General features: G+C 46.1%; 1 protein-coding gene across 1 annotated transcript in view; it reads left to right on the forward strand.

Annotated features, from left to right (window-relative positions):
• The window catches only part of tbc1d22b (TBC1 domain family, member 22B), a 47,349-nt gene extending 35,454 nt beyond the window's left edge, over positions 1-11,895 (forward strand). The window contains exons 11-14 of the mRNA XM_077001281.1: positions 2,327-2,402; positions 5,087-5,214; positions 10,475-10,570; positions 11,376-11,895. Of these exons, the coding sequence (XP_076857396.1) occupies positions 2,327-2,402; positions 5,087-5,214; positions 10,475-10,570; positions 11,376-11,504 (429 nt within the window). The 3' untranslated portion in view covers positions 11,505-11,895. The remainder of the gene's footprint in view (positions 1-2,326; positions 2,403-5,086; positions 5,215-10,474; positions 10,571-11,375) is intronic.
• The last annotated feature ends 13,136 nt before the right edge of the window (positions 11,896-25,031 follow it).

Raw genomic sequence — 25,031 nt, forward strand, 5'->3', positions numbered from 1 at the left:
TCTTCATTCTGACATGGTTAGCTCCTCACTTCCTGCACAAGACAGCGAGTAAACACAACTTCTCCACAGAGAATCGGTGTGAAGGAAACACAGCCAGCAGGATTCGGTGTGGTTCGGCCTTGAGGACAAAACATTTCAGCACAGAATGGTTGAAAGGGAATGTGGTGGTGTATGAGCCACACACACACCCTGGAGGACATGCTGTGTGTGTGTGTGTGTGTGTGTGTGTGTGTGTGTGTGTGTGTGTGTGTGTGTGTGTGTGATGGTAAATTGTTCCAGGCACACTCTGAAGAAGGATGTGAACGTTCGCCTGGGTCTCCTGATCTGTGCCATTGGCCAGCACGCAGGCCCGAGCTTGCATCGCACACTCTCCCCCTCTGGGCCCCTCCATACACCACGACCCCCCCCCCCCTTTCCTCCACCCAGCTCTCCGTCAGGATAAGACTAGAGCCACAGCTTGACACACAACCGGTGGCCCTCTCTGACCTCCACTGCCCCCTACAGGCAGAGAGAATCAAGCTCAGTCGCCTCCAATTGGCACCACGTAGCACAAGCGTCAGGGCTTGTTTGGTGTTGCGTGTCACAGGAAGCAGCCTTGAGAGTGTTTAGCGTGCGTAGAGGAGAAGGAGCCGCGTGTGCTAGCGGATAACGGGTGAATAATTCTGCAACTTGCACCACTGTTTGCAGACCATGTAATTACAGAAAGTGCAATTACACAGTGTGCAAACGTATGTTGTAAGCAAGGAGGGCGTGTTTGGGCGTCAGGACCCAGGGGTCTCCAGAGGTAGGATGGCAGATCGGACCTGTTTTGGTCCCGGGAACTCGGGAACCTCGGCATGGAGGAGCAGTTAGGCTTGGTGGCCTGCTGGTGCTGCTCTTTAGTGGTTCTGCCACAGGGAGGTGTGTAAGAGGTGATGTTCACCCAGGGTTGGTTTGTGTGTAAGAGGTGATGTTCACCCAGGGTTGGTTTGTGTGTAAGAGGTGATGTTCACCCAGGGTTGGTTTGTGTGTAAGAGGTGATGTTCACCCAGGGTTGGTTTGTGTGTAAGAGGTGATGTTCACCCAGGGTTGGTTTGTGTGTAAGAGGTGATGTTCACCCAGGGTTGGTTTGTGTGTAAGAGGTGATGTTCACTCAGGGTTGGTTTGTGTGTAAGAGGTGATGTTCACCCAGGGTTGGTTTGTGTGTAAGAGGTGATGTTCACCCAGGGTTGGTTTGTGTGTAAGAGGTGATGTTCACCCAGGGTTGATTTGTGTGTAAGAGGTGATGTTCACCCAGGGTTGGTTTGTGTGTAAGAGGTGATGTTCACCCAGGGTTGGTTTGTGTGTAAGAGGTGATGTTCACTCAGGGTTGGTTTGTGTGTAAGAGGTGATGTTCACCCAGGGTTGGTTTGTGTGTAAGAGGTGATGTTCACCCAGGGTTGGTTTGTGTGTAAGAGGTGATGTTCACCCAGGGTTGGTTTGTGTGTAAGAGGTGATGTTCACCCAGGGTTGGTTTGTGTGTAAGAGGTGATGTTCACCCAGGGTTGGTTTGGGGGCTTCAGCGGATGGTGAGGTACAGTAACTGTTGGCTCTGCTAGTGGATCTGTCAGTACGAGTGTGTGCATAAGAGAGAGACTGAAAATGAGCTGCTGAGAATGTAAATGTTGGGGTGCGTGTGTGTGTGAGTGTGAGGGTGAGACTGTAAGAAGAGTAAGAAGATGAGAATAGGATGGTCAGAATGTAAGGAAGAGAAAGAGATGCTGATGGGGAGTGAGTGTGTGTGAGAGTGTGTGTGAGAGTGAATGAGTCTGAATGTGTGAGAGAGTGAGTTTATGTGAAAGAGTGTGAGAGTGAGTGTGAGAGTGAGTCTATGAGTGTGTGAGAGAGTGAGTCTGTGAGAGTGAGTCTATGAGTGTGTGTGAGAGTGAGTGTATGTGAGAGAGTGAGTCTATGAGTGTATGAGAGAGTGAGTGTATGAGAGAGTGAGTCTATGAGAGAGTGAGTCTATGAGTGTGTGTGAGAGTGAGTGTATGTGAGAGAGTGAGTCTATGAGTGTATGAGAGAGTGAGTGTATGAGAGAGTGAGTGTATGAGAGAGTGAGTCTATGAGTATGTGAGTCTATGAGTATGTGAGTCTATGAGTATGTGAGTCTATGAGTATGTGAGTGTATGATTATGTGAGTGTATGAGAGAGTGAGGGTATGAGAGAGTGAGTGTGTGAGTACCCTGAACGGTCCCGGACAATTAAGATCAGTGTTCCCGAGCAGTCCGACATTAAAAGCCAGTAGCCAGTTTAGTGAGTCAGTGTGTCCATCACAGTTACTGATGTGTGTGTTTTGCTCTTGCAGGATAATTACACATTTGCTCAGCCTGGAATTCAGACCAAAGTGAAAGCCCTGGAGGAGCTCGTCAGTAGGATTGACGGTGAGGCCAGAATCCTTCTAGAACCTTCTGATCCAAGCCTTAAAGGGGCTCCGCCAAAACTCCCCTGAAGTGGGTGATGGTGATCGAAGGCTGTCATTGTCCGTTAACCAGATCCAGATGCCTGATCGTCACTGTGCTGAGCTAAAGACCTGAGGTGTATGGTATAATGTAAAGCGCTCCAATGCCCAAACCTGCGTACACCCAAGACTGTGGTTGAAGTCATAATACCCACACTAGCACTGGGGAAGTTCTCCAATCATTCACCAACTGGCAATGATACCGGGTCCATTATGATCACATTTGCTCATTATTAGCAAAATCAGGTAGAACGGTGCCTTTGAAGCCTCACCCAGAGTCCAGAAGTGTGTCATCTAGCGGTTGCTGCGCTGCTGAAAGGACTTGTGTAAAACATCCGCGTAGCCCGCTGTAAAGAAATGAATCCTCGCTTCCTACCTACACAAATACAGTTGTACTTCATTCCCTCCAGAGCCTCTACAAGTCCATCTCTCTGATTATCCAGAGATGTCTGATCTTGCTTGTTATGGCGTGTCGCGTGTTTTTCAACAGTGCGCTAAGCACCCAGATGTTGAACATAAAAAGACTTGTAGAAGATCAGACGTGTACAGTTGTGGTGGCTAGTGAGCTAACTAGGTTGTGTATGGGTGCAACAAGCAGACGAAGTCACTTCTAAAGCGTCCCATGCGTCTCCTGGACATGGTGTCTCCTGGACATGGTGTCTCCTCCTCTCTGTCTCCGTCTCCGGTGAGTCTGGCACCATGGCTGCGTTGGCCCCGCCCCCACCTGGAAACGATGATACGGTGTTATCAGTCCAGTCTAGTCCGGTCTGGCATTCGAGGACTTTCATCTGTATTTAATATATGGAGTTTAGAAGAGTGAAAGTTAAGAATATATAAAAATAGAAATGTTTCTATATGCTTGAAATAATAGGTACAGTACTGTGTTAAGTATAGTAACCGTAATTACATGGTATTTGTTACTGCCCACCGCTGATATGTACATACGGTTCCTGTTTACCCACTGACTCATCTATAATTACTGCCACAACATTTGTGTCTAATGTGAACGAATAAGTTCATTAATATTCACTCCTCTTTGAAAAGAAGTCTGATTTATTAGACTTTAACAGTGCCCAATGACATTTGAAAAGCTTTGAATTGCTTAGATTTGCACATATTGTTTATTGCTCTGTTTTATACTGCAGAAGATGAACCTTTTGAAATACCTAGTATGAGAACCTTCAGAAACAAACATTTCTAAAAGACATTGTTAATAGCATATGCCTACTCTATTCTGGAAAACATTACATTTCTGATCTTGTGTAACTGAAGTTCTGATCTGAAATTGTGATTTCATTGTAAAGCAGTAACACTGATCTGAGGTCAGCTTCTGCTTCTCATCTCTATCTACTCATGGCTTCATTGTCATGCTGCGAAACTTTATGGCAAAAATTTGAGCTCCAGTTCTATCAGCAGGGCTCTTATTTGGGTCCCGGTGTTTTACATTTCTAGGACTGGGACATGATTAGTGCCTGATTAAAGTCTTGCTGTCCGATGCTTACTTAAGCCACTCTAATAACAACTTCATTTATGTACCGTGTTCCCAAAAGTTTGTGTTGAGCACCCAAACACCTGCTAGCTCACGTAGGGCTGCAGTGTCGTGACGTGCACCATAAACTCTGTGTGTGAGTAAGTGTGAGGAGGCTCATTAAAAGGATGTAGGTGTTGTTGGTGGCCGGCTAGACTCTGTTCTGTGGTAAAAGCTTAGGACAGGATCGTTAGACTGAACATTGGCCAGTGTTTTAGACCTGAGGAGGGGGAGGAGCCTACGCGATCCGTCTGGCCGAGCAGAGTCAGAGTCCTCGTTCTGAGCCACTACGGGCCCGGCTCCGTGGCGTTGTCAGGGAGATGAGTGGAGTGATTGATTTGTCTATATGCCCTCACGATGCTGGTGTGAAAGGTCGCAGGAGGGCGCGTGAAGCAGGGGCATCCCGACAGGAAAGAGAAAGCCGGAAAATTTAATGACTCGCAGTCTCGGAGGGAGAGAGATTCATACAGCCCAAGAGATGAGATTTCAGAGAGAATTTAAATTTAAGATTAAATGTTAAAGGGCTTATTTGCTTTATATATGCTGACTGTTCGGGATCCCTTGTGATGCAAAACTTAGCATATATACCGAGATCATTCAACAGGAAAACCTCTTTTGAATTTTTTTAGTTGGATTTTTTAATATATAAGAGGTTTATATTGCTTGGGCTGTGTAGAAAAGTGTCCATTATCATTCTGATGCATATGGGTTTGGTTCTTCTTCTCTCATGGAGCTGCCTCAGACTTCTGTCAATATCCATCAGGAGCGCCGTGGATACGGTGGCGCTCACAATGCCGCTCCGCTCCGCCACTGAAGGGAAGCGTTCTGTGTATTAAATGTGCCTGTTCTCAATGCTCCTGGCCTCCCGCTCCATTTCCCCACTAGGGTGATTATACTGCAAGGCCGCAGTCTAAATGCAGCGGGACGGGTAGAGCTAGAAACTGATGTCACCTGTAGATCCCAATTCAGTGGGATTTCTCATAAAGATCAGAGTCCTGCTGCAGCTCAGAGACCAGCTCAGGTTGTCTCTGATTCCCTGATGTGTGTGAAATGTGTCCTGCTCTCTGTCCTGAACCCAGAGGACGTGCACGTGCACTTCAGGAGGTGTGAGGTGGAGTACCTGCAGTTTGCCTTCCGCTGGATGAACAACCTCCTGATGAGGGAGCTTCCGCTACGCTGCACCATCCGCCTGTGGGACACCTACCAGGTACCATCACCTCCATCACCTCCACCACCACCCACACCCCTCCACCATCACCTCCACCCCTCCATCACCACCACCACCACCACCACCACCACACCACCCCTCCACCACCACCTCCACCACCCCCACCACCTCCATCACCTCCACCACCCCCACCACCTCCACCACCTCTACCACCACCACCACCATCACCTCCACCATCACCACCACCACCACCCCCACCCCACCACCATCACCTCCACCACCTCCTCCACCCCTCCACCACCCCCACCCCACCACCTCCACCATCACCTCCACCACCACCCACACCCCTCCACCACCTCCTCCACCCCTCCATCACCACCACCACCACCCCCACCCCTCCACCACCTCCTCCACCACCCACATGAAACAAACGTGCACAAGCATGAACCAGAGAGCCAATGTAACACAACAGGCTTAAAAAATAACCCTCAGGTGCTGGCCGCTAATGTCCTACACACACCACCCAAGAGAGGCGCGGACAAACAAACAATACACACGCGAAAAACAGCCAGACGTCTGCGTACTTGTCCACAGGGAGACGGTACCATGACACAAACACGGTTTACACAGTCCCTTTACCGAAAATGAATAACCGAGTAAATTCAGATAACTCTTAATTAAGATAAATCATTCTTATTTTTAGAAAACTTTCTAAATTATAAATCAAAGAAGAGCAAAAACATGTGATAAAATATATATGTATGAAATTCACACGATAAACTATTACACAGGAAAATATAATACAGAAGTCACAGGTTAATTAAAAGCTGATGTGAGCAGATACATCTTAACCCACTTGTCAGATGTACCAGGATCACGAGGAACCCTGGAGACACTAGGGAGGGAGTCCCACAGCTTGGAGGCGTGAGGAGAAAAGGCTCTCTACCACTCTTCTCTCTGGTAGCCGGTTTTGGCTAGCACGTTACTGCTAGGAATGTGCCTAATAATCAGTTCTCGATGGGGTGAGGTACATATTAATCAATTCAGGAGGTACAATGGGGAGAGTTCCCTAATAATCTCATGGGTGGACGTCGCTGGTTGGTACAGTTAACAAATCACCACTGGATTCCAGTGCCAAGATGTCAGCATGCTCTGGGCAAGACGCCACAGATGAATCTGTAGACCGATCCTTGCCTCTAGCTATGGGTTCTGTATTCAGAGCTGATCAATTTTGTTCTTTGCATTGTAATTGGTCCTCAGAGTAATTTCAGTTCAGTTAATTTCTTGGTGAAATAGAACCCTGAGAAACTGGACCTCACACAATGAAAATCTCTACTTAGATGTTTTATATAATATAATGGTGTTGGAGAAACCTTTTATAAGTGGTTAAAAGCAAAACACACACACAAACAAAATCGAAGTAAAAGGCTTGTCCTCGAGCACAGGTTCTGTGTTCATTTGAATACTGCATTTTTCTTCTGGTGTGTCTCAACAACACTTGATATGTCCCTTTCTCCACACTCAGTTTCTTTTTGTTTCTTTACCCCCTATTAAATTTTTTCTTTCTTTCTTTTTTTATACATATGGCTTCACCCTCCTGACACGGCTGATATTGGATGAACGGATGTGTAAACAAAGCACAGAAGCGAAGACCTAAGCAAAAAAACGTGGTTATCGAGCAGCATGTGCAGTAGATATGGACGTGATTGGCTGGTTCAGGAAGTGTGCGGTAGATATGGACCTGATTGTCTGGTTCAGGAAGCGTGCGGTAGATCTGGACGTGATTGGCTGGTTCAGGAAGCGTGCGGTAGATGTGGACGTGATTGGCTGGTTCAGGAAGCGTGCAGTAGATGTGGACGTGATTGGCTGGCTCATTGCGTGAGCGGTGTGTGTTGATCTGGCTGGTCGGCCCATTGGCTGTTTTAGTCACACCTCTGTCATTCCTTCTCCCCACAGATGCGTTGAGAGGCGAGTCAAGCTGCCTTTCTCCAGGATGCAGTGCTACATTTGACATGAACAATCAAACCAGACAGAACACACACGCCTTGATGCAGGCCTTGAACTGTACACAACACAATTAATACGCTGTACAGTCTGTATAGATTAGATTACAGGCTCTATACAGTAGATCAGATGAACAATTATTTCACAGTCAGGAAAGTAAACCAGATGGTAGACAGTGGATACAGGGCAGGGTGGATAGACATTATTCACTATTCTACAGTGAACGTTGGCTGCATATTGGCAGTTTATAAATTCTCAGAGCAAAGTGTTAATTTCAGACGTGACTGGGCGTAGCAGGTCATGTGTGTGCATGAAGTGAGCTGGGAACGTCTTTTGGGCAGACCTGTCCAGCAGACTGCCTGCCTGTGGGGTGAGAAAAGGCATCTTCAATCTAGAAGACCAGACCCAGACAGCCTGTGTCCAGACAGGTGCGTTGTACACAGACGATGTGGGAGTGAGAGAGAGACCCTCCTCCCCCACGATGCCGCTGGCCTGTCCTATGCACCACTCACATGTACGTGTCGTTGATGGCATAGAAACCTGACCCGATAATGCGCGGGTCATCTTCACTGTCTGAGACGCTGTCGGTCCCCTGTCAGACGTGTTTGCGGGGCAGGATTTGAGGCGTCTGTCGGTAGCCTGCATCTGCTGTAATGCCGTAGTGAGCTCCCATACCTTTAACAACCAGTTTCAGGAACCACCTGCTGTAGCCACAGTACAAGAGATGCCTGCATCTGTTGTGTACGTCTCTGTGAATGCTGTGTCTGTGTGTACACATACGCACACCTGCTAATAGTGCATGGGATTGGTCTAAGCCATATACAGCCTGGGTATGTAGCTACATGCTGCTATTCCTAACCCAGCACTTACGCTTTCAGTCAGGGACTGTCTGGGTGGAGTTTCTATGTTCTCCATGTCTGTGGGGGTTTCCTCCGGGGTTTCTGGTTTCCTCCCACAATCCAGAAACATGGAGGTTAGGTTAATTGGCTTTCCTCCTAAATTCTCCTGGTGAGTGTGAATGATGGTGTGTGTCTGCATGCCCAGTGATGTCTACCCTAATAAAGGGGTGTGTGTGTGCATGGGTGCGTGTGTGTGTGTGAGTGAGACTGAGACTGTATGTCTGCATGCCCAGTGATGGATGGTCCTCTGTCCTGTGTGTTGTCCTCTCTCTCCTCCCTACACCTCATTCAGTCCCCCAGGGGACGGAGGTTTCTGGATCAAAGTACGCTGTGATTGGCTGCCGCTTCTCATCGGCGTGTGACTTGATGTACAAGTTTTATGTGTTAATTGTAAAGCGACCTTGGAATCCTTGAAAGGCACTACATCAACATCATTCTGTCATTCATTATGCAGCATGTGACCCTCACAAGAGACAGAGGGGTGTCTTGATGGGTACAAATGGGTGTAAATGTCAGTACTCTCAGACTCAAATGATTTTCCATGTTTTGGATGCATCCGATTTTTGGTCCACCCTTAGCCGCCTTTCTGGGACACAGTCACTGTATTAGCAGCGCTGCCATCAAACCGCGGAGGTTCAAAACGGATGCCGAGCAGGAAAGACCCAGTGGGTCAGAGGGCAGAGCTACACTGCTAGACACTAGGAGATTCTGATCTCCTTACTGATAGACTGTCTTCTACTGGGACGACTGTCCATCTGAAAGGGCCTTGGTTAAGATGAGCAACCCTGCACTCTCATTTTAATGTTAGGACTCTGACTTCCTTCTTCTAGCACTCTGTGTTTGGATGTGTGACACACAATCTCTCTCTCTCTCTCTCTCTCTCTCTCTCTCTCTCTCTCTCTCTCTCTCTCTCTCTCTCTCTCTCTCTCTCTCTCTCTCTCTCTCTCTCTCTCCCCCCGTTTGTCCATTCCCTCTCTCGCTCCATGCCAACGTCTGCCCAGCAGTTCCTCCCAACTCATTTTTTGAAGAATACACAAAGGGATGTGTGTAAATGTGTGTACTGTTATCTTTTGGATGTGTTGATATGACCTCTCACAACGACTGCAAAGACACAGAGAAATAAAAACCTCTGATTTACATGTTGCTGTTTTGAACAGCACTGCCTGCTTGGAACAGAGTTTTGTTCTACAGAATTGGGTTTTGTTGGTGTGCTGATTACAGGGAGAGACTCGGGACCCCCCCCCCCATCCCCCCCCGCTCTTCCTCTGTCTGTTAAAATTGCACATTGGGGCTGCCCCCACAAGATCAATTAGCGCCGCACACTAAACTTGAATGAAGGGGGACAGCAAAGACAGAAGACAGATGGTAAAAGTGCGTGTCTGTCTGCGCCTCCATCTTGTGCTCCATCACAGAACGAGGGGTTCAGATCAGGATTCCTCCCCACATACCTGCCTGCCTCTTCACCAGAGTGGGATACCTGGGTGGATGCGCTCTCTCTCTCTCTCTCTCTCTCTCTCTCTCTCTCTCTCTCTCTCTCTCTCTCTCTCTCTCTCTCTCTCTCTCTCTCTCTCTCTCTCTCATTCTATCTCTTTCTGCCTTAGCTTAGCTGATTCATCTTTCTTCACTCTCTCTTGGTCTTTCTGACCTGCTGCTAGTACGTTGCTCTTTTCCTCTGACATTCAAAACATGTTTCTCTTGTTTCATGCTCTGCTTTCGTTCTGCCGTGCTCTTTCTCTCCCTGCTGCACTGCTCACTCGCTCTCGCTCTTTTTCTCTCTTTCTCTCTTTATCTCTTTCTCTCTCTCTCTTTCTCTGTTTCTTACACTCACTGCTTGGGGAGAAGAAAACAGAATGCAAAAAGCAAACAGCAAAACAAGAACAAACCTATTTATAGCACCACCCCTCAAGTGACTGGAAGTACTGCACTGTATCCAACAGAGTGTGTGTGTGTGTGTGTGTGTGTGTGTGTGTGTGTGTGTGTGTGTGTGTGTGTGTGTGTGTGTGTGTGTGTGTGTGTGTGTGTGTGTGTGTGTGTGTGTGTGTGTGTGTGTGTGTGTGTGTCTGTCCGCTGGGGGCCTGTCTGTTGAGACAGAACAGGCTGCAGTAGTGAAGTCTTTAATAATAGTGGATGTGTGGCCCTAGCTGACATTATACTCTCACTATATCTGAATACCATTGCTGGTAAATAAGCTGTAATGAGCCATAACAAGAGTGCGTTAAAGAAGTAACACCCAACACATGCACACACAGTACTGCATACACCTGTAAGATGACTATGATACCACAGAACTGTGACCTTTTTTGTTAAAGCACTCTCCGTGTGTGTGTGTGTGTGTGTGTGTGTGTGTGTGTGTGTGTGTGTGTGTGTGTGTGTGTGTGTGTGCGTGTGTGTAACAGGCTGAGCCAGAAGGCTTCTCTCATTTCCACCTGTACGTCTGCGCAGCCTTCCTCATCAAGTGGCGCAAAGAGATTCTCTCCATGTTGGACTTTCAGGTACTCGTGATTGTGTGTGTGTGTGTGTGTGTGTGTGTGTGTGTGTGTGTGTGTGTGTCCGTCTCTGTCACTTGGTGCATCAAATCTCTGTGTCTTTTATGCCAGCATCATGCTGTACACACCTACAGGCTGAACTCCCGGGGCCATCTGAGGTCTGTGCTGAGGGCTGTGATTGGCCATGGGCTGGACCAATCACAGCCATCGGTCCGTCTGAGCTGAGGGCTGTGATTGGTCCTGAGCTGGGCCAGGCTGCATTTCACAGCCCGCTGCCTTGGCCCAGCTCGGAGATCCCTGAACCTCAGAGCTCTCCTGTTCTCCTGCTCTTCATGTTCCTCCTTCTATCCTCTCTTTAGCGCCTCCTCAGCTGAACACCTCCTCCAAAACTCTCACCCCCTCCTCCAATCTTGCTTCTGCTCTGACTTATTTCTCTCTATTTCTCTCTCCCTCTTTTCTGTTTTAGTGTCTCCTTTTGCACTCTCATTCTCTTCATCTCTTTCCTTCATCTTCCATTCAGAGCAGACTTTAATGGTTAATAGGCACACACACACACACACACACACACACACACACACACACACAGCATCTTAAGAACTTGAGACAGATGCTAACCATGTGCCAAGGGATCTTTGTATTCTAACTTCAGGGTTTGAAGAAATATAAAAAATCCATTGCCAAATTTTGGGGGCCTTTAATACTTTTCATTTCTGGACTGAAAATATGAACCTTGCTAGCATGTGGACTGGCCTGCTTTACCCATGCAGCATCCAGGCTGTGCGTGTTGAAACCGTACTGTTCCCTCTTCCAGGGCCTGCTAATGCTCCTGCAGAACCTTCCCACGATACACTGGGGCAACGAGGAGGTGGGCCTGCTCCTGGCTGAAGCCTACAGACTCAAATATATGTTTGCAGATGCTCCTAGCCACTACAAAAGATAAGGACTTCCAGAGCAGAGTCACTCCAGCCCGGCTGGTCACCTCTGCTCACCAACGAACCCACCCATGAGGCCCCAAATACCCCTCTCTTTCTCTCTCCCCCTTTTTCCTTTGCCCTTTCACTCCCTCACTCACTGACTCCCTTATCCCTCTCTCCCTCCCACCCCCTCACTCCTCTACCCCCATCCCTCTCTCCCTCCCACCCCCTCACTCCTCTACCCCATCCCTCTCTCCCTCCCACCCCCCTCACTCCTCTACCCCATCCCTCTCTCCCTCCCACCCCCTCACTCCTCTACCCCCATCCCTCTCTCCCTCCCACCCCCTCACTCCTCTACCCCATCCCTCTCTCCCTCCCACCCCCTCACTCCTCTACCCCCATCCCTCTCTCCCTCCCACCCCCTCACTCCTCTACCCCATCCCTCTCTCTCTCCCACCCCATCACTCCTCTACCCCCATCCCTCTCTCCCTCCCACCCCTCACTCCTCTACCCCCATCCCTCTCTCCCTCCCACCCCCTCACTCCTCTACCCCCATCCCTCTCTCCCTCCCACCCCTCACTCCTCTACCCCCATCCCTCTCTCCCTCCCACCCCCTCACTCCTCTACCCCCATCCCTCTCTCCCTCCCACCCCCTCACTTCTCTACCCCCATCCCTCTCTCCCTCCCACCCCCTCACTCCTCTACCCCCATCCCTCTCTCCCTCCCACCCCTCACTCCTCTACCCCATCCCTCTCTCCCTCCCACCCCCTCACTCCTCTACCCCATCCCTCTCTCCCTCCCACCCCCTCACTCCTCTACCCCCATCCCTCTCTCCCTCCCACCCCTCACTCCTCTACCCCATCCCTCTCTCCCTCCCACCCCCTCACTCCTCTACCCCCATCCCTCTCTCCCTCCCACCCCCTCACTCCTCTACCCCCCATTCCTCCCTTCCTCTCACTGTCTTCTGGCCGGGGGGGCAACTTGACTCCAACTGCTGCTCCTCCACTGGGCGTCGAGATCCTGAACAAAGTTTCTGCTCTGCACGGCTGGAAGGCACTTCTGGTCGCCTGTACGTAACTTCTGCAGCAGAGAAGAGCCAAATCCACCTCGGAAGCGTATTTCTACACAAACGTTTCAAAGTAATAATGAGAGGAAGAGAAGGGAACATGTGGCACACTGGGCTGCTTTATGCAAAATACTTTGGTTTTATGTTTTTTAAGTTCTTGCATCATATCTCCTTCCACTTCTGGTTTCTCTGAAGTAGAGCATTTTGCGTTTTCCAGACGAGGTGTCTCCATGACACGCGTGATGTCTTCTGTCCACAGTGTCCCTGTCATTCTGCTCCCTTTCGTCTTCTCTGAGCACAGGTAAAGGTGGGCGGGGCACCTTGACTGCCCAGTGGGGTCGTTTGTGGTGAGGGGCCACGGTTCCTGGGTGTCGTGGGATCAGGATTCACCAGGACTCACTGCACTTTGGTCATCAGGCCCTGTTGATTCTACCAGACTGTGAATTTTAACAATCAAGAATGATTTTGAAGAATTCTTTGTTCTGACACCCCCACCCTCCTCCTCCTTTTGCACAAATATAAAACTTGAATATGGGGGTTTCATTTGTGAATCAACCACTGTGTTAATGTCACAGTGTCGACTTCTGTGGTGAAATATTAATAATACCTTTGTAGCGAATGAATCAGTCCACTATGAGGTTGCAGTACGCAGCTGAAGGGACTAATCACACCAGCTGGTGTGAAAGATCTACTGAGTCAATCTAACTGAACTGTGTGGATGTAGAAATGATTAGTGCAGCACAAAGTCCGTTTCTGGTTGATGTCCTAAACTAGCTGTAGATAGAGTCTTTTCACTGACCTAAGACCCCTTCCCATTGACCTAGAGCCTAACCTTAATAATAAGGGTGTATCTAAAACTGATTTCAGATCAGTATAAAATATAAAAGTTAGACTTGCACTATCTTCCATGAGCATACAAAGGAAAAAAGGAATCCCACATGTAACCAGATACATCTAATCATCTAATCTTTTTTTTTATTTATTAAACCAAAGTTGAATTATATAGTATGTTTGTAAACATGGGCATACCATAGGTGGTAATTAATCTTGTAGATACATTTTTCAATTTGAGTGTGTTTCCCCTGGCATATATAGGTATGCTGTGAATGAACTAAATATCTTAAGATATTACTGTGCCCTATACTCTAGTTTTCAATACAGTTCGGGGGTTCTATTCAATTCTTACTGACAGTAATGTTTTCTGAGAGGGCTCTGTTCACGTCAAGTAACCAAGCAATTGGTTTCCCAATCCCATTGATAGTTTTAATAATTAATGAATAAGTGTCTTTCTACTTTTAATTATTGAAGTAAATGGAGTGTATATGAATAGAGAGAACTGTCAGGGTTGGTTAAAAGTAATGATGTTATATTGGCCTTGCTTTAGTGGGGAGGGGGGGGGCGTGTGTAGTGTGTGTGTGTGTGTGTGTGTGTGTGTGTGTGTGAGAGAGAAGTACAGTCTCTCCAAAGCACTGCTCAGACAGTGGCAGGTCCTCTGCTAGCGTTTCTGCAGTGTTAGCTCTGTTACAATGCGTGTACTGTGAAGCCCTTACAGTATAAGCTGTGTTTTGAACCTGGAGTGTTGTCCTTGGTTTTAATTGGCTTTCTGTTCAGGCCAACGTTCGTCCAGTTGTGAGCAACTCCTGACTATTCAACAGAACCAATGTTCCTCAGAATGAAGTAGGATCCACTGAACTGACAGGCAGGGGCATAACCAGCAGTAGTCATACCGCCCCCTGCTGGGGAGGGAGCTTGTTGCATCTCTGCATTCAGATGTCTGCTAATGGCTGTTTGACATGTCAGAATGAATTACTACATGAGCATAATGGGCAAGAACGGCCTGGGCAGGACCTGTAGTCGTCAGCAACGACTGGTCTTCCAAACGACTGGTCTTCCTGTGTGCAAACCAGTAGAGGAGTTGCTCTCTGAGCAGAGAAAGAGTGGGTCACCCAAGTACTGGAGAGAATACGGCAATTGGACAGATAATAGGTGGTTGTCAGAGCTCTTTGGTTATGAAATCTCTAAAAGCAGGAAGCTGTTCTAACCTGGGAAAAGAGTGCTAGTTTGACTGAGTGGGTTTTCTTTGTCCGTGCCAGTTGTTTTCCCGTGTGCCTGCCGTGGGGGTTGCAGCTACGGTGTCATCCATATGGTGTCATCTGATTGTATTCATGAGTGCTCAGTTTTCAAGTTTTAGCAAATCTAAGGTGTTGGTCACGTTTTAAACCTGGCGATCGCTGGTGTTTCCGTAAGAAGGCTTCTTGAAGTCAGGGTCCTGAGGGTCACCGAACTGCAGTGTTTTTTTTCTCTTTGATGATGACTCAGGAGTTGAGTGAGGTGAGTTGTCAGAGGGACATCCACAGCAATCCTACAGGACTAGACTCTCAGATTCTTCCACACCCACGTGATTTTAACCAAGCCTTGAAACGGAGGACGTGATCAGCGCATGGTTTTGAGTGATTTGATTATTCATAAATTCACAAGCCAAGACTAATCTAAATCTTACAGTGTGCAAAATGTAACTTTTTTTTAACGGACTACTATATAAAAATAATCTCACTACTGTGAGATGGTACTATATCTGGGCTACTCTGATGCATGAAGACATTTTAAGTTTCTACAAAGGTCTCCAAAGCGCTCCTGTAGTTAATGGTCGATTGAGGCAGAGAGAATGAGGTCTTTCTGCTGGCCGGAGTTGGCATTTTGAGTTTCTCTTTGTTTTTCTAAAGGAAAATTGAGAGAAAGGAGGAGTTCTGGTGGCCTGCTGGTGCAGGCCTTGCTTCTATTTATAGCCATGTCCTAGACATCCTGAGGTATTTGTCTCCTTGTGACTTGTCCTGTGTTCCTCTTTATTACTAACCTTTCTTTTTACAGGCTCCTTCCACTTTAAGCATTTGTTTGTTCTGTTTGTCAGGGATATGTTTTTTTTGTTAATCAGCATTTCAAAACACACTAAAGTTTCAGATCAAATAGCCCTGGGTTGGCAAACTGACACGGTGCCTAATTCTGCTTCTCCATCCTAGTTGCTCTCTGTTTCATCAGAAACATGAGTTTGGGCTTGTTGGTTTATTATTTTTTTTATGATTATTTTGCCATTGTCGTGTGTGAACAGTACTATAGACTGTGTAGCTTGTACCATTTTTGATTGCATTTGCTGTTTGCCACGCTGGGACTGAAATTTTGTAGCACATCCCTTTAACGAGATCTCGTGTTTAAAGCACTTCTGAGCAAGACTGCAGGTCTCCAATTAGCAATCATGTTCCACAGCTGTGATGAACAGCTATATGGACGAGACAAACACTGGCGAGAGAGCAGCGTGAGGCCTTCTACTGTGTACAGGGGCTTGGCAGGCTTTGCTTTGGGTTTCTTTTTAATTGGTTTCATCTTTATGGAATATGCCAAATTCCTCCAATCATTACTCTTTCCCTGCTAAATCAATGCTTCAGTAGGCAACGCTGTTTTAGCCTTAAAACATTACAGTTATGTGCTGTATGTGTACTTTTCTGTTAATATTAAACTATTGGTACCATGTTGTTTGTTGTGTGTTCAATGTTCAGGGTACATGCTTGGTTCATTCAGGTGTGTGTGTGTGTGTGTGTGCGAGCATAACTTTTTGTTTGGCAGGATGTGTGTGCATATGTGGGCATAGTAACTCAACAACTGGCTGACGATTGGCCATGCCCTGTTCTCGTTAATCAATTAGGGCGGGGTTAATGACCCCATATCCTGCTCTCTGCCCACAGCATCAGGCCGCCAGCTGACCACACCTACACCTGCTCTCAAATGTTAATTTGAGCACCTTCTGAAGTGTGTTAGCATTTCAGGACGCTGCTGGTTTGTAGATGTGTCTGGTGTCGTAGGGGCTAATAATAAGCGCATCATTGTGAGCCAGGAGTTATTTTTACTAGCTTTGTTAGAGCTGAGGACACTAGCAGCCATGCAGAGGACCTAAGGACACGGGCTGATGATGTCAACATCATTCAGATGTGAGGTGACAGGAAGCCTATAAAGAATCTGGTACAGCCTGGAGAAAGCAGAGATGGGAAGTGTGTCTTCGTGTCGGAGGGGACTTGCTTTGTTGTGGGAGGAGGGGGGTGTGGGGAGGGGGGAGGGGTTTGACTGACAGGAGAAAAATGTTTGGAGGTTCTGTGCATTTCTGTCCTCGTCACTGGTGACAGGGGAGTGTATTTTAAACAGGCTATTTTGAATTATGAAAAATGTTTCGCTCCTCTGAATATCAACCACTGGTTTGTGCTTTGGGGGATCTATTCTGAAAGAGCCACCTAGGTACCATCAGCCAAGAAAATGCATTTACTGAAGATTTAAGTTTAGAGGAGAATGAAAAATAATCCCACTGTCCCAGCGCTTTCATAAATTAATGCAACTATTCTCTCTCTCCATCTCTATCTCTCTCTTTTATTTAGTGTATCTTCCTTGTCCCATTCTCCACACCTCATCTTTATCTCTGCCCTGCTCTTACTCACACTCTTACACACACTTACACACACACCCCAACCCTCGTCTTCTGCGCAGGTGGCCTGTTGTGATTTGTCTAAATATTATTGCTCCTGGTTTCTCCGATCCACGGCTTTGCGACGAGCAGATTTGTCTTCGGTCTTCAGCTGCGCAGACAGGAGAGCACCAGCATCATCCACCCACACCGCACATCCGTCATCAGGAGAGCAGCACAGGCCCATCCCGCTGAAATATTGATCAGTGCCACCAGTGGAAATTGCTTAAAACCTGCTTCCTAAAACTCAGTTGGGCAAGAGAGCTGATTTGGGATGACTGTGGATCAGGAAACAGCAGATGGGCTTTTTAGAGTGAATAGTGCTAGATGTATGTTTTATGAAGGTTTTTTATTATTATAAAATTTTTTGTAGTGAAGAATTAACCTTGGAGAGAATCTACTGCAAGACAGTAGATCTGGGGGAACGTTCATTGACATGTCATTGACTGCATGGTAGTACCATTCAACTAGCTGAATCAGGACTTAGTAATGGATCTCTCTTATACAGGTGCTGGTCAACGAATTAGAATAATCTGAAATAGTGCAAACATGAAATTCTTTGAATGCATTTTTTGTGCAGAAAGCAAATCAGGTGTTCACCGCACCTGTCCTACTCATTAGACTAATCACAGAACTCGTTACCTGTAAAAAAATTTGCTCAGCTGAGCTTTCCAAAAGGCCCATTTAGACCATTTAACTGTGACACTGTTGTTTTATTGAATTAGAATAATAAAGTCTTCTTCGCCGAACTGTTCCTCAACAGTCGGAATCAGGAACGTTTCCAGAACATCTTGATATACGGCAGCATTTACAGTCTTCTTGAGGAAGCAGAGTTTCCCCTACACCTCGAGCGGACATGCATCCCCAGACCATAACGCTCTGGGGAAACTTGACGGATCTTTTCACGCACTCGTGGTTGTAGGTTTCGCCACCACGACGCCAGACACGAGGACCTTGGTAACCGAAGGAGATGCAGAAGCGTGATTCGTCACTGAAGACCATTTTCTGCCAGTCTTCAGCAGTCCACTCGCAGTGTTCTTTGGCCCACTTCAGCCGTTTCTCCATTTGTTTCTTGTTCAGCATCGGTTTTACAGTAGGGAAACTCTGCTTCCTCAAGAAGACTGTAAATGCTGCCGTATATCAAGATGTTCTGGAAACGTTCCTGATTCCGACTGTTGAGGAACAGTTCGGTGAAGAAGACTTCATATTTCAACAGGATCTTGCACCGGTTCATGCGGCAAAGTCGACCAAAGATTGGTTCACTAAAAAACAGCTTGAAGTTTTGGCATGGCCGGCCAACTCGCCTGACCTCAATGTCATTGAAAACCTTTGGGCCATCATCAAGCGGAAAATTCGCGACAGAAAGCCTACTACGCTGGACCAACTGAAGCAGAACATCGCCACTCTGCCTGGGAAGCTGTGAGTGCGGAAACTTGCGACAGTGAATACACTTTAGTGAATACGACACTGTCGACAGCTGACTGAAGGAGCTACAAGCATAAAAGTCTTCAGAGCAGATCTGGGACCCTTCATACGTCACTGCTGCTCCGTGTGACGTATTTTGCCACTATGCTGGTAGGAACGGTTGCCATGACGAGTGATTTTCTGACGTGTAACGTGATGCTTGTACGTCTGCCCAGATTTTCTGTGTAACCGTAACAAAACACAAACAATATGCTTCTTCTCCGCAGTTAAAGCAAAAACACATATGGGGAAATGTGTACATGAATTCATTAGTACATTAAGCCGTGAATTAACTAGACATAACTAGATTACATTAAGCAGCATACACAGAAGAAACAGTCTATGTAGAGATGTATTTCTAAATGATGTCCTGTTCCGGTGCTTGCATTTAAATAACAGTAAAAGCTAAATTAAAACGTGATTGTGTCATTGTCACGTAAATTAATGTAAATTCAGTGCAGTGTAATGATCATACAAGTCTTTGATAGTATAGTGTGATATTAACGAAGGCTTTCCGTTATAAACTGTTATAAGGCAAATCTATCAATGATCTACTGCTTGACTTATAAACGCTAATGTTACTACAGCAAGTTAAATAGTGATTTTTCAAAAACCTTTTCAGACGTACAACCAAGAACGCCACATCAATCATGATAAAGATCACACAAATTTTCCCTCCATTTTCGGGCCGTCGCAGTACCGCGGTGCATCATGGGTAATTGGCATCATGGACGTCTGTTTCCTTTCTGAAATCGGATTTCTGAGAGTCGCTCGTGAGCACCGCTGTTGGAGCAAATGAAAGACGCTGGAACACCCTACAGCTTTACACGTATAGGCGGGAAATGGGACAGAACTGCAGGAAGTGAAGAACAGTGCATTATGGGATTATTTCTAAATGTGTCTTTCTTGCTTAAGATAGAATAATGGAATAGAGAATACAGTGTTGTTTGTTAGTTTAATCATCTATAAACAAAGTTGCTTCACACACACATACAGTGAACATCCCTAAAAGGTTTTAAACTTTGTTACCTAGTTGCTTTAAAATGTACAGTCCACAAATCCTCTACTTTCTGTTATCTTACCATTTTAAGTTTGGAAACTAGAGAATTTTATGCAAGTCAATTGTCTAACTTTCTTTACTTTAAAACTGTGTTAAACAATAACTAGACTCCCACAAATAACCAAACACTAATGACACATGGTCCAAAAGGTGTAACCCCAGACGATCTTGGTGCTGTGTCCGGTCAGATGAGGCCTGCTGTGAAAGCATAGGTAGTTTGGAATGTTTCCTCATTACAGATAATGCAAACACTGCAGATTCAAGTCTGTTTGCTTTTACCTCTGCTCTCTCTGGATGAGCAAATCAGCAGTCGCTGTGGCATCTGCTCCAATGCATAAACGGTCTTGCATAAACGCTCTGGGTAAGTAATTAGTCTTAGTAGTATCACAGCATTCCTTGATGGTTAAGTGTTTGCTTAGAAGCCACTTTACAATTAACCAATTAATGAGCAGCATTAAAGTTCAACGCATTGATCGAATAAGATCTGACATGGTGGCGATGGAGTCCCACCAGGCAACTGTTTCAGCATTGATTACAGTGGCAAATTTGTTTAATTAGATTATCAGACAATTGTCGAGCAATTCACTACCTGAACTTTACTGAAAGTTAATAACGCCGTCCTGAAAATTAACCTGAAAATTAATAACGCCGTCATACTTTATACAGTTTCACTGCAGCCATCAAAATTTTATTGTCGCTATTAATTAATAAGATACCTATAATATTTAGCTAAGTACCAATTGCTCCCTCACCTACCAAACACCACAGTAGTTTGTAATTATTATATTAGAGGAGGAGGTTGTCTGCATTGCCATTATAATCACAGAGTACGTCCCAAAAGCTCCTTTAATCCCTTCATTTTCCATCTAGTTCACAAAAAAAGAAAGAAAAATATAATTGGGAATTATTTATTGTGGAGAACAGAGGAAGAGACCAGATTAGCTTTTTCATGTAGACGGACTTGTTCCGACAAATGGAGTTATGAAATAGCTTTGGCTGAATTGCTTGGTCTGAAACGCCTCCTTCTCCACTTCCTACTGAAACATTTTCTGTTTCTTACAGGGAACAAATTCACAGGAAATACTGTCCACATTTACTCCAACACCACTGCAGTCATTCAGGTGATCATTATAGGTCACTCCACACCCCTCGCTCTCATAACTCACCTCACTTTACACTCCTTCAAACACCAGTTCAGTGTCGGAGCCATAACCTAGCCAGGCCCCTCCTGGTGCCATTACCGACTCTCTCATCTCCATTTCTAGAAATCCAAAGCACTAGTGCCCTCCCGCTCCTCTCCTTGTGGCGTTTTACCCCCAGCCTCGTTCAGTAAGTCCAGAGCGCCCTAGTGAATGGATTCACCACTTACTGGTCTACATGGAGGTTACTTCGGTATCTCTGTGCATTTTACAAGACTCTGTTCCTGTCAGGTGAACTCGTTAGGAGCTTTGCTTCACCCTCCTCCTCTACTCACATCCGACCTGCGACCTCCACAGTCCTCAAAGCCATCCTCTTCATTTCCTAGTCGACGGATACTTCCCATCATCCCTGTCACCTCTGCGTATCCTCAGTGACACTATCGTTCACCAACTAGTGAAATGAAATGGATCAGTTAAGCTGAGACCACTGCACTGATTGAGCTGGAATCGCCACTCAGCCCATCTGAGTCCCTGGTGCGCCATATCCAGTTCAGAGAAGGTCAGCACATACCTCCAGTTCTTCACCTCCGAGTGCAGTTCTCTGCATCTGCTTGACGTGTCTTCCACAAGGATCTCCATTTTGCCCTCTTCCTAAGTGTTCCCCCTCCTCAGTCTTTGTTCTTCTCAAGCCTACCGTCTCCACGTCAGGGTTCAAATAAACAACCTCAGAAACACAGCAGCTGTCTGACAGCATGGAGCTCACAAAGCAAGAACTCAATAAACCCATTTATTGAATTTTTTTGTTTGTTTATTTGCCATTTCTTATATTCTCACTTTTTTCCCCCCATTGCTGTGTGTTGTAGTAATGGTATTTTTAATAATGTGAATAACATACATTGTCATAATCCTTGTTTAACCTTATATTTGTCAAACTGACATTTTGGACACAGAAAGAAAACATTTTTATAGATTTTTTAGTTATATTTCCACCACCCCCCACTCCCCATTCTCTTTATTGCTGCAATGTCCCCTATCAAATATCATTAATGGTGCTTTTTTCCATTTTCAAATAACTAATGACTCAGCCTTCACTGCCTGTCTTAAGCTATTATGTTTCCATTACAATGTGCATTAACATTACATATGTCTTACCTTCCAATCCTTAAACGAACAGAATGCTTGTATTTTACCTTTAAATGGTGTGATGAAGGCTGGGTGGTTCTGAAGACCAGGTCTTAAAGCATTTAACACAAGCGATTTCAGGGATTTATCCTGAGCTTCTGAATTAAATGTAACAGAGAGAGCAGACATGGGTCAAATATATATATTGGAAATGCTAAGATGAAGAGAGTGTATGTCATTTGTTTTCTCAGTTCACATATATATTAAAAAAGTAATTTCTAAGACAGTGAAAATGTGTTCACCATGTAAAGTTAGGCTTACGTGTCAAAGGCACTACAGTGGTTTGAGCCACAATTTGTAGAGCCAAACAAAAGATTTGGAAATAAAGTTTCTAGAAGTTATATTGACTCCATCAGGTCAGGCATAGCAGGAATGGTAAACATAGAGTAGAGTTTCTTTGGATATAGATTATGTTTTTATGTACATGTATGCATAAGTGCATGGGAATGTGTGTTTTTGTGAAAAACAAACGTGCCTGCATGAGTGTGCGCGTGTGTGTGTGTATGTGTGTGTGTGTGTGTGTGTGTGTGTAAGTGTGTGTGTCTCAGATGTGTGCAGATGGATGATGTGGCAGGACTAAGTGAGGTAGAGTGTTTGAGGAGCAACTCAGCCTGTCACCCTGATTGATTTCCTTTCTTCAAACAGCGGCACCAATGTCAGCAGCCTGGGTGTCTCTCTCTCTCTCTCTCTCTCTCTCTCTCTCTCTCTCTCTCTCTCTCTCTCTCTCTCTCTCTCTCTCTCTCTCTCTCTCTCTCTCTCTCACACACACACACACATACTCTCTCTCTCTCTCTCTCACTCTCTCTCTCTCTAATTTCCACTTTCTCTGTTCATTCCCTGATTATTTAGGGAAACCTCTTATCATATCACTTGTTTTTCATTTTCTTACACCAAAGCCTGTTCAGGCTTTCTTTTTCTCTCTTCCTCTGTTTTCTCCTTTCGTTAAGTTGACTGTGCCTGGATTGGCAGGGTTCAGAGTTGGAAAATTGACATAATATCGGGCTTCTCCAGAAGTTAACCTGGCAAACCCTAAACAGAAGCCTATTACGCTACAAATGAACCTTTTCTTTTCTTGTTCTGCTATTGGCTGGTCTCTGTATGCCTGGCAACATGTTTGACCAGCACCCCATGGTGGGCACAGGTACCCCACCCCCACGCCGTTGAAGAGTGTCCAGGCCTTAGCAGCCTCTGACAGCCCCTACACCAAGATGAATTCATCGTCAGTGGGGGCCAAAATACTCCAGCCAAAACCAGTAATCTGATTGCCCTGACTGCAAATTAAGTTAGCGTGATTCAATTTTCCAGGCCAGCTTCTCCGGCACCCATACATCACAGCAGACATATTTCATTACCCTCCCCAAGGTGGTGCTGGTGGTGGAGGGAGGCGTGGTCTGTAACAAGGCATCATGGGAGTTATTATTCCGTGGGAAGCTTGCTCAGAAGGAGGCGAGGGGGCGAAAACTCCTAACGGCTTGTGCGTTGGGCCCCGGCGGGGCTATTTATAACGAACACACATGGAGCTGTCGTCGCACACAGAGCAGCACACATGCAAGTGAATCAGACGCAGGCAGATAACAGCCATTGCCCACTTGCCTCACTTTGTCTCTGTCCACACGGAGGGATGATGTAAGCAACTTTGTGTGTGTGTGTGTGTGTGTGTGTGTGTGTGTGTGTGTGTGTGTGTGTGTGTGTGCGTGCGTGCATGCATGTGTGCAAATGAGCCCGTACATGCGTGCGTCTGCTACTTAATCACACTGTGAGCAGATGTGTACATCTATTGCTCACTATTTACTACAATTTCCTATTTAACAGTTTTTTTGGAAAACACATATGTTGAGACTAGTGATCTTGGCTTTGCTGAGGGACACGATTGCTGCATTTGGGTCACCTTCCTCCTCGTGTGTAGCACGGTATGAAGCAGCCGGCAAATTCCCAGCAGGTTCCCCACTCAGCACAAGGTGAGTCTTGCCGTGAGCTTCCAGGGCAGTCGATACTAAAGCGTTTAAATACAGCATGAGTTTCCTATGGATCTTTCGCCGTGTAATTGGAAAGGCGTATTATTGATTCCATTTGGAAGCCTGTGGTTAATGAATAGCTCTCTATGCGACGTCACCCTCCCCTGGCTGATAGCAGCTCTACCGCAACACCCAGACCTTGGACACCATTCATGTCGTGTTCTTTAACCCCTTTGTTATATCCATTACCCCACCTCCCTTGTTACACTATTGACCTCCATGACCCCATCAGTCTAACTTTTAGCTCTTTAATGTGACATCTACACCTGTATTATGATGTTAACCCCATATAAGGCAGGTCCCTTAAAGAGGACATTATAATGGGCCATGTTAATGAAGATCTCTAGTGCTCACTTACATATGCACGGAATTGCAGGTCAAAATAAGCTTAAATAAAGCCTTTTCTTATATGAGTTTATTTTAGTCCAACGCTGATCATTTGTTTAGAGCAGAAACCTCAGAGTTTAATTCCTTCTTACAGTGTTCATTTGTGTTTGGTTGGATGAAAGTTAAACAGTTTACACTTTTTAATTAAATTCCTGGTTTATCTTGCTGTGTTGGTGAATAATTCATTGATTGTGTAATGTCGTCCATGTTGGAGTGCTGTGTGTGTTTGAGAAGGTGTGTATTAGATGTCTGAGCTCCTGTAATGTCGTCCATGTTGGAGTGCTGTGTGTGTGTTTGAGGAGGTGTGCATTAGATGTCTGAGCTCCTTGCCTCGGTGGGCACAACACCAGCTCAGTGATCAGCTGGTGTCTCTTGATGGATGTCCAGTGTCCAAATGCACAGTGGAGAGAGTGCTAACACTTCTGTGGATATTCAGCACATTTGTGTCAAATCATGACTGTTGGGGCTGTGTTACTCAGGCAGAGGATTTGGAAATCACACCCATTACATTTTATCTGTATTCACTCTCACTCATTCTCACTCTCTCTCCCCTTCTCTCTCTCTCTCACTCACACTCTCTCCCTTCTCTCTCTCTCTTCTCTCTCTTTCCCCTTCTCTCTCTCTCTCCCCTTCTCTCTCTCATTCTCTCTCTCCCAGACTCTCTCTCTCTCTCTCCGTCTCTCTCTCATTCTCTCTCTCTCATCTCTCACCACACACGCCTTCGCTCTCTCGTTTC

This window comes from Brachyhypopomus gauderio, chromosome 4, assembly GCF_052324685.1.
Source record: "Brachyhypopomus gauderio isolate BG-103 chromosome 4, BGAUD_0.2, whole genome shotgun sequence".
In the NCBI taxonomy this organism is placed as follows: domain Eukaryota; kingdom Metazoa; phylum Chordata; class Actinopteri; order Gymnotiformes; family Hypopomidae; genus Brachyhypopomus; species Brachyhypopomus gauderio.